This window comes from Gopherus flavomarginatus, chromosome 2 (assembly GCF_025201925.1).
Source record: "Gopherus flavomarginatus isolate rGopFla2 chromosome 2, rGopFla2.mat.asm, whole genome shotgun sequence".
Taxonomy (NCBI): Eukaryota; Metazoa; Chordata; order Testudines; family Testudinidae; genus Gopherus; species Gopherus flavomarginatus.
The window spans coordinates 258,781,857-258,798,678 of NC_066618.1; the positions used below are offsets into that span (position 1 = coordinate 258,781,857).

At 39.2% G+C, this 16,822-nt stretch overlaps 1 protein-coding gene across 2 annotated transcripts in view; it reads left to right on the plus strand.

Moving 5' to 3' along the window:
• The window catches only part of PTDSS1 (phosphatidylserine synthase 1), a 197,804-nt gene that overhangs the window by 176,162 nt on the left and 4,820 nt on the right, over positions 1–16,822 (plus strand). For both annotated transcript variants that reach the window (XM_050941038.1, XM_050941037.1), the window contains 4 exons: positions 922–987; positions 15,393–15,492; positions 15,863–15,931; positions 16,495–16,564. In XM_050941038.1, coding sequence (XP_050796995.1) covers positions 922–987; positions 15,393–15,492; positions 15,863–15,931; positions 16,495–16,564 — 305 coding nt within the window. The remainder of the gene's footprint in view (positions 1–921; positions 988–15,392; positions 15,493–15,862; positions 15,932–16,494; positions 16,565–16,822) is intronic.

The window sequence follows — 16,822 nt, forward strand, 5'->3', positions numbered from 1 at the left end:
TAACATAAGATTTTTGAATTTAATTTCCTCTGTATTTGTGAAAGGATAAAAAGAAGACAATTCAGCATCATGTGTCCCACTATGCTGGCAAATGGCATTTTTCCTAATAATCATATCACAAGTATTGCTCTACCTTCCATTCACATTAATTAGCCGTTAATCTGTTACCCTCAAAATACAATCATTGTCACAAGTAGTATTCTTTATTGGCAGTCTCTGTAGAAAAAACATGAATTGAATGGCTTGGAAACTGAATTATCCCCCACCCCTAGCAGTGATCTCTCCAGGTCAGTGCTGATACAGGTTGGCAGATGATGAAAAACCTTGCATTGTGCTGCTGCCTGTGCTGTGTGTGTTCTGTGAATGGAGGATAACAGTCACCAGAGTTGTCAGCTTAGTCATGTAAACTATGTTCCATTCCCACTTAGATGCAATGTCAGAATGGGAGCCTTGCCGAGTAATGTCAAAACAGGAAAGAGGCATATTTTAAAATGATGAATCTAATTTTTAAACAGATCCTTGGTTTCCTTAGACTATGCTTTTTCCCCCAGACTAACCCTCTACTGACACACTTTACCTCCCAAGCCGTACCTCCCAAGCCGCACTCAGGAACTAGAATAACTTAAAATGAAAAATAACTTCAAAGTTCAGAGCATGGATAATTTTTTGAATCAAATTCGCTCTTCCAAGACTTGTTAGCCTCTGGTTAATTTTTTTCCCCCCATCTGATGATTAGTCCTACTAAAACTGAAGCCATCCAGTAGGCTTTCATCATGATTTAGCTTAACGTATGATATAAGCCCTAAGTGCTCCACTTTTGATACAGGGAATATTAATGTTAATCATTTTTTAAAAGTGTAAATGTATTTCAGAAGCGTTGTGCTTCGTTAAAGAATTTTCATTTGTTGTTTCTGTTTCCAGGCAATATTACGCCTACCTCACAGACACACAGTGCAAAAGGGTAGGAACTCAGTGCTGGGTGTTCGGGTAAGTGTTCTTGACTGTTGGAAATTTTACAAACACGAGGCCATGTTCTGTTTTTGTTGTTTTAAGTGTTGGCAGTGCATTGCCAGGTATGATATGAAGCCAGTCCTTTCCCCAAACTGCTTTCAATCTAAAAGACATGCACAGAAAAGGTTCCTTGGGAGAAGCCTATGGGGGAAGAAAATCTTAGATTTGTGGAGTGGAAAGGATGGAGAAGGGAAGGGAGAATTATAGGTGCAGCTGATTAAAGAAAGAAATATTAGTTAGGGCTCTGCATTCTGTCCCCTACTTAGTTGGTGGTGCATTTGGTGGCTTAGCAAATAGCTTCCCCCTATGCATCCATTTTAACTGTGCAAAGTGCTTGCCTAGCAGAGATATTGAAGCGTAATTAAGTAGGGCTAAATTCTGCCTTCAGGTATGAGGGCGCAACTCCTTCTGTTTTCAGTGATTATTGGCTTTACGAGAGTTGAATTTTAGGTTCTTAATACATAATAACTTTTCATTGTAGTAACACCTAGGAGCCCAGGTCATGGACCAGGATCCCATGGTGCTGGGCACTATACAAATTTTTATTAAGCACACTTTGTAAATTATTTCACCATTCTCCACAGCTAGATGACATATAGCAGATTTTATTTTTAGATCAATATAAAAATCCAGTCTAGCTCATTTGTATTAGTCTTCATTTATTAGTTACTTGGCTTCTGGAACAGTGGCTTAATAAAATTTTAAATTACAAAATCCTCTTCATATCATAGAAGTTAGAGATGGTACAGACCTTTTTGCTAACCAGAACTTCCAGTCTGTGCTAGTGGACTCCCCCTGCCGGATTATAGAGCTTTCCACTAAAAAGGTTCTTTGACACTGCAGGAAGCCTTCTTTTGGATCACAAGGGAACTCTCTAGTAAAGTGCTTCAACAGATGCTTAAAAATAACAGAACTGATCCTGTTTTCAACACCAAGGGCCACGTTAGTCCAGGCCCTGTGCAGGGATTTGAGTGTTTCTACTTGCATCCACTTCCTAATTCGCTTGCAGTGACTGCCACTACTGAGAAAATGTGGCAGGGCAGGTATAAGGTAAAAGAGGCCAAGGGATTGGATTAAATGGGGGAGAAATTTAATCCAATCCCTTACATATGCACATTGCTAATCAGCAGGTGCTTTTATCTAAATATGACTTTGTGAATTGGGACACAATGTCCAGATTTATAGACGAGTTGCCTGAGGATGCTGTGGAAAAGTTTAAGATTTTTCTGGCAGAGAGCCCACTAGTGTCTAAGACATCAGTGCAATTAGCACTCAATATGGAGGACACCTCATCTAGGATTATGGCTTCAGCTGTAACAATGAGGAGAGCTTCTTGGCTACAGACGTGGCTATGTCTTTGTTTTCTGAAAAGACTGATGAGACATTACATTCTCTTAAGGACTCCAGGGCCACTTTACGATCCTTTGGGGTTTATACCTCAACAGTTAAGGCATCATTATGGGGATCTACAACAACAACAACAGTTCCAATAGTACTCCCAACAGTATTTCAGGCAGCCTGCTTATTCTGCAAGACAACAGGACTTCTCCAAGAGGAGACACATGTTGCACAAAAGAAGGCCCTCTTTTTTCCATCTTCAGCCAGCCAGCCTATAGTCCATCAACTAATGGCAAGCAGCCAATTTGACCCTCCCTTCAAGGGCAACAAACCAGTCACCAGTCAAGGCTGTTTCCCCTCCCTTTGGGGACATGCTGTCCCACTTCCATAGAGCTTGGGATTCAGTAACCTCAGACAAGTGACTCCTAAGCACTTTGCAATTGGGTTATACCATCCAATTTCTATCTGTTCCTTCTTCCTGTGGCTGGCATCACAATGACTGGTTTGCTGCTTTTAGTCTCCAAGATGCCTGTTCCCATTTTCTGATTTTCCCAAACCACAGGAAGTTTCTAAGATTCCTAGTTGCAGGTCAGCATTAATAGTATACAATTCTCTGATTTGCCTTGACATCAGCCCCATACATATTTACCAAATGCATGTCAGTGATAGCAGTCTATCTCAGGAGGAGGGGAACTCATCTCTTCCCATACCTAGATGATTGGTTAATGAGGGGCAGATCTGAAGAATCAGTCCTGAATTACACTCAATCTCTTTGATTGACGAGCATTGATTTTGAACAAAACAAAATCAGAAGACTGTCAAAAAAAAAGTCAGAGCAAAACAGAAAATCAACTATTGATGTTCAGTGCGATGGAGGAGGGTCGAGGCAGCGCTGCCTTTAAATAGCTATGGGAGGGGCTATGGGGCCGGAGGGCACAAGCACCACCCTGATGGGCAATGTAAAGCAAAATTCTCCGATTTCAGTGCAGTGGGCACACGCACACTAAGTGGAATATATGTCTGTACCCACGTTTTGCAGACTGACAGTTACTGTTCAGGTAGGTAACTGTTTTTTTTCCCATCGATCTTGGAGTAGTAGGGCAACACCTTTAATACTAAAATTTCCTTATTTTTTTATTTACTGTTTCCTCACTTGTATATGCCACTGCTTTAGACAATGGGGTTATCTCAAATGTTCTTTTCTACAATAGTTGAAGTTTAACATGTTAAAAGTAATGCAAGTAATGGCAATGAAAGACGTTAAGTAGAAAAAACTTTTTTTTTAAAGTTATATCTTTTTAGAGTCTTATCCTGCTTTTTTTCCCCTTTCTTATTTTAATTTTTGAGATATGGAAAGGATTGTTTTAAAATGGACAATTCTGGAAAGCAGAATGTCTGTAACTGCCTGGGTAAGATCCATATTGTAGGAGTCTGGCCCCTGACAATGTAGCAGCACAGCTGGCAAAAATCATAGAAACCTGTCCTATAAAGCTGGGAGAGGATTACAGTCTGCAGAAAGCCTTTAAGGGCTTCCTGTTTTCTCACTCGATCATAGAAACATTATAGAAGGTGAAGGGAACAAATCTGTCTTAAAACATCTGTGCTTTTTTTGAAAGGAACATTCTGTCCTCTTGAAGTTGCAGACATCAGTGCTGTTCATGTAAGCAAGGCTTGCTCTTGTAGATATTGTCCCATCAGGGCTGATACATGCTGAGGTACGCTTTTGCTCCTGCTGCTTGCTTTTGGCAAATATAACCAACCTAGGAGAATCAGTTGGCACTGAGGTTTTAAGGAACATCCATTTCATGTCCATTTCCTGAATCTCAAGAGATTCCATTATAACAACCAATGAACATTCAGATTCAGTTGTCTGCTTTTGGAATGGCATACAGGCTGATGTGCTGTGTAGCCATTTCATTTGTGGAGCTGGCAGTTAGCAAGATTAAATGGTATTTTTTAGGGCTGTCAAGCAATTAGATTGATCGCACTGTTAAACAATAATAGAATACAATTTATTTAAATATTTTTGGATGTTTTCTACATTTTTAAATATATTGATTTCAATTACAACACAGAATACAAAGTGTACAGTGCTCACTTTATTTTTCGTTACAAATATTTGCTCTGTAAGAAACAAAAGGAATAGATTCATAGATTCTAGGGTCAGAAGGGACCAATGTGATCATCTAGTCCGACCCCCTGCACAAAGCAGGCCACAGAACCCTACCCATCCACTTCTATAACAAACCCCTAACCTATGTCTGAGTTATTGAAGTCTTCAAATTGTGGTTTGAAGACCTCAAGCTGCAGAGAATCCACCAGCAAGTGTCCCATGCCCCACGCTGCAGAGGAAGATGAAAAACCTCCAGGGCCTCTGCCAATCTGCCCCGGAGGAAAATTCCTTCCCGACCCCAAATACGGTGATCAGCTAAACCCTGAGCATGCGGGCAAGACTCACCAGCCAGCACTCAGAAAAGAATTCTCTGCAGTAACTCAGATCCCATCCCATCCAACATCCCATCACTGACCACTGGGCATACTTATCTGCTGATAATCAAAGATCAGTTGCCAAAATTAGGCTATCCCATCATACCATCCCTTCCATAAACTTATCAAGCTTAGTCTTAAAGCCAGATATGTCTTTTGCTCCCACTACTCCCCTTGGAAGGCTGTTCCAGAACTTCACTCCTCTAATGGTTAGAAACCTTTGTCTAATTTCAAGTCTGAACTTCCTAGTGTCCAGTCTATACCCATTTGTTCTTGTATCTACATTGGTACTAAGCTTAAATAATTCCTCTCCTTCCCTAATATTAATCCCTCTGATATATTTATAAAGAGCAAGCATATGCCCCTTCAGCCTTCTTTTGGCTAGACTAAACAAGCCAAGCTCTTTGAGTCTCCTTTCATATGACAGGTTTTCCATTCCTCGGATCATCCTAGTAGCCCGTCTCTGAACCTGCTCCAGTTTGAATTCATCCTTCTTAAACATGGGAGACCAGAACTGCACACAGTATTCCAGGTGGGGTCTCACCAACGCCTTATATAACGGTACTAACACCTCCTTATCTTTGCTGGAAATACCTCGCCTGATGCATCCTAAAACCGCATTAGCTTTTTTAACTGCCATATCACATTGGCGGCTCTTGGTCATCCTGTGATCAACCAATACCCCAAGGTCCTTCTCCTCCTCTGTTGCTTCCAATTGATGCGTCCCCAATGTATATCTAAAGTTCTTGTTATTAATCCCTAAGAGCATGACCTTGCACTTTTCACTATTAAATTTCATCCTATTACTATTACTCCAGTTTACAAGGTCATCCAGATCTTCCTGTATGATATCCCGGTCCTTCTCTGTGTTAGCAATACCCCCCAGCTTCGTGTCATCCACAGACTTTATTAGCACATTCCTGCTTTTTGTGCCAAGGTCAGTAATAAAAAGGTTAAATAAGATCGGTCCCAAAACCGATCCTTGAGGATCTCCACTAGTAACCTCCTTCCAGACTGACAGCTCACCCTTCAGTACAAACCGTTGGAGTCTCCCCTTTAACCAGTTCCTTATCCACCTTTCAATTTTCATATTGATCCCCATCTTTTCCAATTTGACTAATAATTCCACATGTGGAACTGTCAAATGCCTTACTGAAATCGAGGTAAATTAGGTCTACCACATTTCCATTGTCTAAATAATCTGTCACCTTCTCAAAGAAGGAGATCAGGTTGGTTTGGAACGATCTACCTTTAGTAAAACCATGTTGTAATTTGTCCCAATTACCATTGACCTCAATGTCCTTAACTACTTTCTCCTTCAAAATTTTTTCCAAGACCTTACATACTACAGATGTCAAACTAACAGGCCTATAGTTACTCAGATCACTCTAAGAAAGGGAGAAAAAGATAGGAACTACGTTAGCAATTCTCCAGTCGTACGGTACAACCCCTGAGTTTACCGATTCATTAAAAATTCTTGCTAACAGGCTTGCAATTTCATGCGCCAGTTCCTTTAATATTCTCAGATGAAGATTGTCTGGGCCCTCCGATTTTGTCCCATTAAGCTGTTCAAGTATGGCTTCTACCTCAGATGTGGTAATATCCACCTCCATATCCTCATTCCCGTTTGTCATCCTTCCATTACCCCTAAGCTCCTCATTAGCCTTATTAAAGACTGAGGCAAAGTACTTATTTAGATATTGGGCCATGCCTAGGTTATCCTTAACCTCCTTTCCATCCTCAGTGTTTAGCGGTCCCACTTCTTCTTTCTTTGTTTCTTCTTATTTATATGGCTATAGAACCTTTTACTATTGGTTTTAATTCCCTTTGCAAGGTTCAACTCTACTTGGCTTTTAGCCTTCCTCACTTTATCCCTACATGTTCTGACCTCACTAAGGTAGCTTTCCTTGCTAATCCCACCCTTCTTCCACTCCTTGTAGGCTTTCAGCTTTTTCTTAATCACCTCTCTGAGATGCTTGCTCATCCAGCTTGGTCTACAACTCCTGCCTATGTTTTTTTTCCCCTTTCTTGGGATGCAGGCTTGCGATAGTTTCCACAGCTGCGACTTAAAGTAATTCCAGGCCTCCTCCGCATTTAGATCCACAAGTTCTTCACTCCAAGCCACTTCCCTAACTAATTTCCTTAATTCTTTAAAGTTAGCCCTTTGAAATAAAAAAACCCTAGTCCCAGATCTATTTTTGTTTATCCTTCCATCTAGTTTGAACTGAATTAGCTCATGATCACTCGAACCAAGGTTGTCCCCTACAACCATTTCTTCTATGAGGTCCTCACTACTCACCAAAACCAAATCTAAAATGGCATCCCCTCTTGTTGGTTCTTCAACTGCTTGGTGAAGGAATCCATCAGCTATCACATCCAGAAAAATCTGAGCCCTATTATTCTTGCTAGCACTTGTCCTCCAGTCTATATCTGGGAAGTTGAAGTCTCCCATGATCACACATTTCCCATTTGTGTTTACTTCATTAAAAACATTAAAGAGGTCTCTATCCATATCCAAATCAGATCCCGGCGGTCTGTAGCACACCCCAAGCACTATCTCGGGAGGCTCTAGTAGCTTTCTTTCCCAGTGTATTTCAATAGTGTATTTCAATTCACCTAATACAAGTACTTTTATAATGAAAGTTGAACTTACAAATGTAGAACCTGCAAGTCCACTGAGTCCTACTTTAGCCAATCACTCAGACAAACAAGTTTGAGTATAATTTGCAGGAAATAATGCTGCCCACATCTAGTTTACAATGTCACCTGAAAGTGAGAACAGGCATTCATATGGCACTGTTGTAGCTGGCATTGCAAGATATTTATGTGCCAGATGCGCTAAAGGTTCCTATGTCCCTTCATGCTTCAGCCACCATTCCAGAGGACATGCATCCATGCTGATGACAGGTTCTGCTCGATAACAATCCAAAACAGAACGAACTGTCACATGTTTATTTTCATCATCTGAGTCAGATGCCACCAGCAGAAGGTTGGTTTTCTTTTTTGGTGGTTCGGGTTCTGCATCAGAGTATTGCTCGTTTTAAGACTCCTGAAAGCATTTGCCAAACCTCATCCCTCTCAGATTTTGGAAGGCACTTCAGATTCTTAAACCTTGGGTCAAGTGCTGTAGCTATCCTTAGAAATCTCACATTGGTACCTTCTTTGCGTTTTGTCAAATCTGCTGTGAAAGTGTTCTGCTATAATATGAAATACATGGCAGAATGCAGGTAAAATAGAACCGGAGACATACAATTCTCCCCCAAGGAAGTCAGTCACAAATTTAATTAATGCATTATTTGTTTTAATGAGCATCATCAGCATGGAAGCATGTCCTCTGGAATGGTGGCTAAAGCATGAAGGGGCATATGAATGTTTATCATGTCTGGCATGTAAATACCTGACAATGCTGTCGTCAAAAGTGCCATGTGAATGCCTGCTCGCTTTCAGGTGATGTAAATAAGAAGCAATGTCTCCCGTAAATATAAACAAACTTGTTTGTCTTAGCAATTGGCTGAACAAGAAGTGGAACTGAGTGGACTTATAGGCTCTAAAGTTTTACATTGTTTTGTTATTGAGTGCTATTATGTAACAAAAAAAATTCTACATTTGTAAGTTACACTTCCGCGATAAAGAGATGAGATGAATTGAAAAATACCATTTATTTTATCATTTTTACAGTGCAAATATTTGCAACCAAAAATAATAAAGTGAACAGTGTACACTTTGTATTCTGTGTTGTAATAGAAATTAATATATTTTAAAATGTAGAAAAAACATCCAAAAATATTTAATAAATTTCAGTTGATATTCTATTAACAGTGTGGTTAATCGCGATTAATTTTTTAATCACAGTTAATTTTTTTGAGTTAATTGCGTGAGTAACGGCGATTACTCGACAGCCCTAATATTTTTATGTACCATAACATCAGCTTAATCTCTAGAAGACCAAATATAGATCTGACTGTGGAATGTAATGAGTGCCAGGATGTACAGATCCAACATAATAGTAAGCAGCAGAGTAGAAGGTGTTAGAGTTTCTAGAATACTGGTTTGGGATGGAATTTCCAGACAGTAATTTATAATCCTGTATCAAACTCTGAAACCTCAGAAGATTCCCCAAATGAGTGTCACTTCCTATTTATTTGAGCGCTACATTGTTTAGCATAGTTACAAAACACTGGAAGAAATGATAAAAGAAAATCAAAATACAGTATACAGCATATTTCATACTGCAATTTAACATGTTCTAGACTGGGGTCCTCAATCTTTTTCTTTCTGAGACCTTCCCAACATGCTATTAAAAAATCCATGGCCCACCTGCGCCACAACTGTTTTTCTGCATATCCAGTAGATTAAAAGCCAGGGCCGACGTTTGGGGGTAACGCACAGGGCAGTTGCCCAGAGCCCCATGCCTCAGGCTTTGGCTCTCTGCCCTTGGCCCCAGCAAGTCTAATACTGGCCCCTCTCTGGTTTATTTTGGTGGACCCCTTGAAATCTCTCATGGCCCCCTCAGGGGGGCTCTAGACCCTTGGTCAAGAGCCATTGTTCTAGAGAGCAGAATATGTCACGCACTCATCTGTCAGTTCCTTTGAACTTGTGTACTTTTGCTTACTAAAACACCATTTTGTTCTAGGCTTTTATATTCCTTAATTTTGTGCAGTGCTTAGGTAACACAAATATATACATCTAATATTGGTGCCAACTCTTGTGATTTTGTCAAAGTCATAAGGTATTTGGTGTTTCTCTGATGGCCTCAGCTCCTAGGATCATGTGACTAAGTAAGAATCTTAGTTTTCATTTAAAAGGAAGTTTATAACCCTCATGAATGTGGAACAAAGCTGGAAAATGTGAACTCTAGAGGCTCAATCACAAGAAAATAAATAAAAAAAAAACCTAAAAGCTGTTTGATTTCTTTTAGTCTTATTTATATAAAAAATTGGTATGCTTGTGGTTGGCAATCCTGTAAATTATACAAAATCCTAATATAGCTAGATCATAGAGGGTGGTTCAGACTTTCAACTATATGTGGATATTTTATATAACAAGGACTAGTAAAATAAAGGTGTTAATCAAGAATCTGAACAAATGAACATCTCTTTAAAGCAGTGAATTTCTAGCACCTGAAAGTTGATGAGAACATTAAGCGAAAGTCTTCACTGAAGAGCTATTTTGTGTTCAATGAAGGAACCTTTTTATTATATTCATATATCTTCTTAAGGGTGCTTAAGAGCAGTGCAGGCTTTAATGTAGGTTCTGAGCTTTTGGCTGCAGGTTTGAGGGATAGAGCTTCTTGATGCTAAATGTACAAGTTCAAGTTTTCTTCTTCTTGAGTGGATCCTGCATGTGAACAAGTGTGGCCAAACAAGATAGGAAGATAAAAGGCAGCTTTTAGCTATATGTCATTGAGTCTTAAAAGATAGACTGACTTTCTTCTATGCAGAGAAAGCTGTTTAATCTTTCACAAGATGGATTAGGTTTCTCCTCTTAAAGAATGGATCAAGAATTGGCATGAATGTGCACATACTAATGGATCATCAGTGTACTTGTACATTTCAGACCAAAGGGAAAGGTGCCAAGAAACTCCTTACTGTTATGGAGTAGTTGGTCATGTTGTGCCTCTTGGAGAACGAATGTAAACAGTAGTCTGCTTGGCATCACTATTTCATTTAGTGAAGTGGAAGAATTTAGCAGGATATAGTCAATTAGAGCAATACTTTATTAAAAGAATCAAAGTATTTGGACCAGTAAGGCTGGAATAATTGCTTTTTAAATAGAGACCAGGGGTGAAATTCTGGTCCCACTGAAGTGGAGGACAGTTTACCAGTGACTTCAAGAGAGCCACAATTTAACTTCTGGTCCTTCTTAAATGTCTAATAGTTTCTTTTGTCCACAAAATTGATTTACCTGATGAAGATGGGGGTCTGTTTTTTGTTCTCTGTGGTCATTTGATTTTTTAAAAAAATTATTTTGAAGGGGAGTTGCCTTTAAAATTTAGTTTCAACCACTGCTAGATCAGCTTCTGCATGCTTTTTATAGGAATATGTCTAGTGTTTTTATGTACTACTGACAAAAGATGAAAAAGTAAGAAGTACAGTATCCTATTTGCTATCCTTTCTCTGTGTAGTTTTACTGTATCATTTTAATTAAGTAAATGTCTGTTTACATCCTTGATGTAAAACCTATGCATTTCCATGGACTGTTGGAGATTTGAAGCTTTATGGGACCAGTGCAGACATTCCCATATCAGAGGGAGAAAACCAAACATGCTCAGTGGCTCAATGGCCCTTCTTGCCAGCTGAGGAGTGGTATTGGTGGATTCCTTTCATTGTTCTTTCTTGGGAGAAGAGTGGACACAGTGTCTGTTATAGTCTGGTGAAGAGTGGACACAGTGTCTATTATAGTCTGGTCTTTGTACATGAATCAAGAAATGCACCCTACAGTTCATAGTTTGCTAGACTGTTCATTATTGCCTCAAAACCCATGTTAACACACTTCAGTGCAGTTGTGTTATCTAGCTCAGCATGGAAAGTCTAGTTCTTTCATTACCATTTTAGGGCAGATTATGAAATTACAAGAGGGTAATATTGCCTTGACAGAATTATGAAGACAAATTGGCTAATTTCAGCTGGTATTGAATGCAGCTCCTCACCTATTTACCAGTACTTCCTGCAGGAAGCACATTACACCTGTGCTGCAGAGACTCTACTGGCTTCCATTTCATGCAAGTCAGGGTGTTGGCATTGATCTACAAAGCTCTCTTTATTGTTTTGTATTCTGTGTATCTCAGAAAGATCTTCTCCTCTTGGTTTTTAACTCAGAGGTTGTGATGACATGCTCAAGATGACAAGCTCTAAAAATAATCAGTTGGGGGCTGGGAAGATGAAGTTCACAGTGGAAATTCCCCAGACAATTTTGGTCTGACACAAGTTTTGACCTTCACAGCATGTTAGAAACCCTGTTTCTTTATTCTAGGCTTTTTTCAGGGCTGAGTAAGGGTGAGTAGATTCAGATTAGGTGAAACTTGACTTTTGTTTTGTATGGAGTTTTTAAAGACTGCATTGTGTGTACATCTCGAATGTCATGTTGGGTATGTTTTATAAATCAAAATGTATAAAGAAGCTGTGTGCATGGAAGGGAATTTAATAGTCTCAGTCATTGATATCTGGTTTGTAAAAAGATAATAGGGTGACTGACAAGCAGCAAGAAAATGTGTTTTAAAGAAAATTTAAATTGAAGTTTCCTAAGTAAGAAGAGAGCTGTCTAATAAATAAATAACTATGGAAGTGTTTAGACTGTAGTCAGATAATACAAATCATAAAAAAAAATGTATTGCCAAAAAGGGACATATTTTAGGAAGTTTGTGCATTTGTGCTTATACATCTGAAAATTCAGAGTTAGGAGGAGCAGAAACGGTCTCTTTACCACTAACTGAATTTAACAGCCTTGTCTCTCCTTGAAAAAGCTTCAAAATAAATTAAAAAAAAAAAGAACATTCTAATCACCTTGGGCAGTCAGAAAAAAGTCATCCTTAACAGAGAAAAAAAATGTAAATGATCATTTGAAAGCATATAGAAGTTTCACTAAAATAAGGGGGATAATGCAGATAATATATTTAAACAAAACCTGAGTGAAGTTCAGGAAGAACAGAATCTGAAAGGGAATCTTCAGAAGTTCTCTTTTCGTTCTGTGTAGTTTTTATCATGTTCATTGCCCTATTTAGCCCAATCAAATTATTTTTCTCAATTGAATAAATGAAAAACGTGTTTCTCTCCCTGATCAACTGCAGAAAGTTTTGACAAGAAAAAGAACTAACACCCTTCTGCCTGAAGAGAAAATATCCTGATTGACAAGTCAAAGATTTACTGTGCATCTGAATAGACTTTGCACGATCACGATTATTGTATATTTAGTCATAATTTTTAGGTGTCTTTATGATTCCAGATTACCTTCATGTTCCTTTTCTTATTTGTTACCTTTCAATTTTTGCTTAATATGGGTTTTTGAAAGATGGGATGAGTCAGATGAAGGGTCCCATGCGTTATTTAAAATGTGTTCTGAAAAACTTGAGAACACAGAAGAGTGTTTCAAACTTCTAACCCAATGCTTTCTAATGCTAAAAAGTATTATCGCTGTGGAATGTAAGTGCTTCATGTGCACCAGGTCCTTCAACTTTTTCTGGTAATTCTGATGTTCTCACAATTCTTCATAGAGTTCTATTTAACAATGAATCGATAAGGACTCCACTAACGGACTTCATACTTCGCTCTGGTTATGCATCCAGTCTCTTGTGAAATCGTCAACATTATCTACCCTCTTTTCTAAAGCATTAGTTTTAGATGAGTGAGGGTGATTCAAGGTCATGATTACAGAAAGATTTGCATTAAGCAGGATGTTTGATATCCTCTTCAAGGAGGTTTGAGGAGGGTATAGATGTGCTTTTTCTGCTGAGCAAACAGCATCTCAAACAGCTGCAACCATTGGAGATTGAGGTGGATGACCAGAACGAAGAGTCCTTTCTTTTTCATATCCTCTGCTTTAGGAATCTCCACTGTATGAGAACCTGAGACTCCTTTAGACTCCTTCTCATCTCTGTTGGTTTCTTTAGGAAGACCAGTTAATCAGTAGTTGCTTAGGCATCTATAAACTCTCCTTCCTCCCTCCTCCCCTCATGCACACATTCATACTGTTGTGACATCATACAAAATCTCCCCTCACCCCCAACCAACACCTCACAGATATTCTGATAACATCTCTTTGAAGTCTTTCCAGTCCTTAGTTATTGTAAGCCAATCAGTCTCATTTAATTTTTCATAATTCTTTCTGGACACACTTCTGAGGAGAAAACTTATTTGTATAGTTCTGAGAGAACCTCAGTTTCAACAAGTTAATAAGACATTCTAAGGTACCAGTGCCTATCCAGCTGTCTCAAGAGCTACCCCTTATGGTAGTCTCACCAAGTTCCCATGAGCTTTTGAAGATTTAATTATAAACTGACTAAAATAGATGTCTTTGATAACTGGGGACCTATTTTAAATTGACAGCCTTTGTGAAGAATATTTTTTGGTATAAGAATGGCATCTGAAAGAGCCCTTGTTTCTGCAGCCTTTTAAAAGGATGTTTAATAATGTCTGATGCAATCAGTACTTGACCCTTTGTCTAATAGCAAAGTATTTGGGTTTATTGCTGTGCCTAAATTGGATTTATGTTTATGAATGTACAATGTTCAGTATCACTTGAATCAAACAATATTTTACATGTGTAATCAGCTGCAAATTATATATGCAAATTTTTATAAGAGTCATCAAAAGAATAATTGCACTCCAAGGTGCAAAATTAAATGTTGCATTGTTGTCGTACAATTTTCATATTCACCTACATGGTATCTTCCAGTAAAGAACAAACCAGAAAAACCTACCTTTTTTCAAGTTGTTTTTTCTGTCTGCAAATTTACTTTGCTTGCTGCTGTCTGAGCTGCCCTATCTTCTCTCACCTATGGCCTGATCCATGAATTAGTCATGTATGTCAGTGATATTGTGTCACCTGCTACTTAGCAAGTATGGAAGCTTTGTTTCCTGGGATGTTGTCAGATATGTCAGTTGTACCATAAATGTAAGAACCAATCTCTTCAAGTTTATAAAATTAAGGTTGTTTCTCTGTGTTTTCAGACTGGTAGGACCAAATCATGTGGTGTAAATGAGTGCAGCTTTCTTGACGGCAGTGGAACTGCACTGATTTACTGAGGATCTGGACCTTCATTTTTAATGTCTTTCATGTGTACGTGGGGCCAAAATTCTGGAATCTCTCCTTCTGCCAGGAAGGCATAGTCTCAGCTTTGTGTGGCCACTACTCATGTCCCAGTGCATATTAGCTAGGAGAAGGAAATGGCTGTCTGATAATTGGCAGGTCTACCCCTTCTACCTGCTACCCTCCTTCTACTCTTCCCATCTTACCGCTGGGTGGAGAATTTGAGGGAGGCACCAGAACCTTCACGTGTCTATCAAACCTAACTACTGGAGCAGCAGCCTGGGGACTCACCCAGAATGAATGGTGGCTCAGGGGATTGAGAATGGCTTTTCACCTCTGGCTCCCCAGCTGAAACCATTCTAGAATGGTAAATTAGCTACCATCTACCATCTAATGGCTGTTTGACCTGTATGAAATGAGTTGGTGGTTCAGTCCAGCATGAAGTAGACAGATGTCCACAGTATGGTTGCCTCGTTGACTGTCTCAACAGAGAACCTGTGGGTTGAGTGGACATAGAAATGGAATGATCATCTTATCCCTCCAGATGAAGACGGAGGCACATGAGCAGAGAGTGTGGGGAAGCTTTCACTGTCATTGAACCCTTTGTGCCCATATCATGGATAATCAGAGAATTTCAGCCCTCTGGGCTGTCAGCCTATCATTCTTCATGTTCTCTACACTAACACTGCTGCAAAAGAATGGCGTACTCATCAGAAATCTGGCTAAAGCTACTGCTTATTTAGAGTGGACAGAGTCCAGACTCTACCTCATCAGTGTTTATAATCTCACCCTTTTTCTTTCTCTACCCCCAGAGTCATTGGTTTCCTTGAAGCTTTTGTGTGCATAAAGTTTGGTCAAGAGCTCTTCTCCAAAACACAAATATTGTATGTTGTGTTTTGGCTTCTTTGTGTGGTAAGTGAGACTTCTTGCCCATGAAACACAGTGCCCAGCAATGCCTTGAGGCCTCCATCCTGCAAACCTTATGTACCTGAGTAGTGTGTACATATACAAGAACTCCTGCTGAATTCAGTAAGTAAGGACTTTAAAACCCAGTAAGAGTTGCAGATGTGAGCCCTAATACTCTGAAAATTGTTAATGGTGCAATGAATTCGTAAATACTCTTTCTTTAATAAACACATTGGATTTACTAATATTCTCAGAAACAAAGGGCCAAACTCTCTCAAATGGAGTAGCTGCATTGACTCTCTGCAATTAAACCAGTAGAAATCTTGGCCCAAAGTTCTGTAAACATTTTTATGTTGTTTTTTCCACCCTCTTGTAGGCTGTTACGACTTTCCTGTGTTTATATGGAATGGTTTGGTATGCGGAGTACTCTGGCCACCGAGAAAAGGTACTTTGGTGGGGACTCAATTTTTATTTTAAGCCAAAATTAAACTGCAACACAGCCACATTGTTATACGTTCTTGTAAAGAGAATTCTGACATAGGAATCAAGGGTGTGATCCAGAGTCCTTTGAAGTGAGTTGGAAACGCTTCCATTGAAGTCAGTTGGCTTTGGAGTGGGCCCAAAGTGTGTTGCTGTCTTCAAGGAGCACTGTAATCCTAGCTGTACAAAATAGAGCTAAAACTTTATCAAAGACTGGAATAATAAATAACTAATGTCTCCACTGTCTACCTGAAAAGACAAGAAGAATATGAAAAATATTGAGAAAAGCTTTGTTAAATGACAGACCACCTCGGAGCTGTTGCTTTATTGCCATTTTACGGTCCTGATGTTGTATCAGCCATTTGTGCTTGATAATGAGATGGGGAAAGACCTTTACTTCCATTAGCATTTTTGTCAGAATTCTTGCTGCAGCTTTAATGCTACAAGTCCTAACCGAAAATGTAGTGGAAAGGAGAAGTGGAGATTGATTCAGCCTCCCAATGATGTGTGTCCTCCTTGTCTTTACAGACCTTATCGGAAAGTGAGGACAGCCCATACAGCCCAGATGCCTCATGGCTTCATTCAAAATTCACTAAAGGTACTGCTGCTTTGCATGCACATTTTGAGTGTCGTTTCAGTGGGAATACAGCTCAGTCCTAACAAATGTATCTTGAGAAACCTACAGTATAGGTTATTTGATCTTCTTTCTAACTCTTACAATTCAGGTGCATATAGAAATAAGCTGCAAAGCCACTTTTATTTTTCCCCACTGATTTTCTTTCCATTCATTAGAATGTGATTTAATTTTTAATGGAACAAATGGCTCCTCTCCCTGTTGCTGTTCCATTCCCTCCTG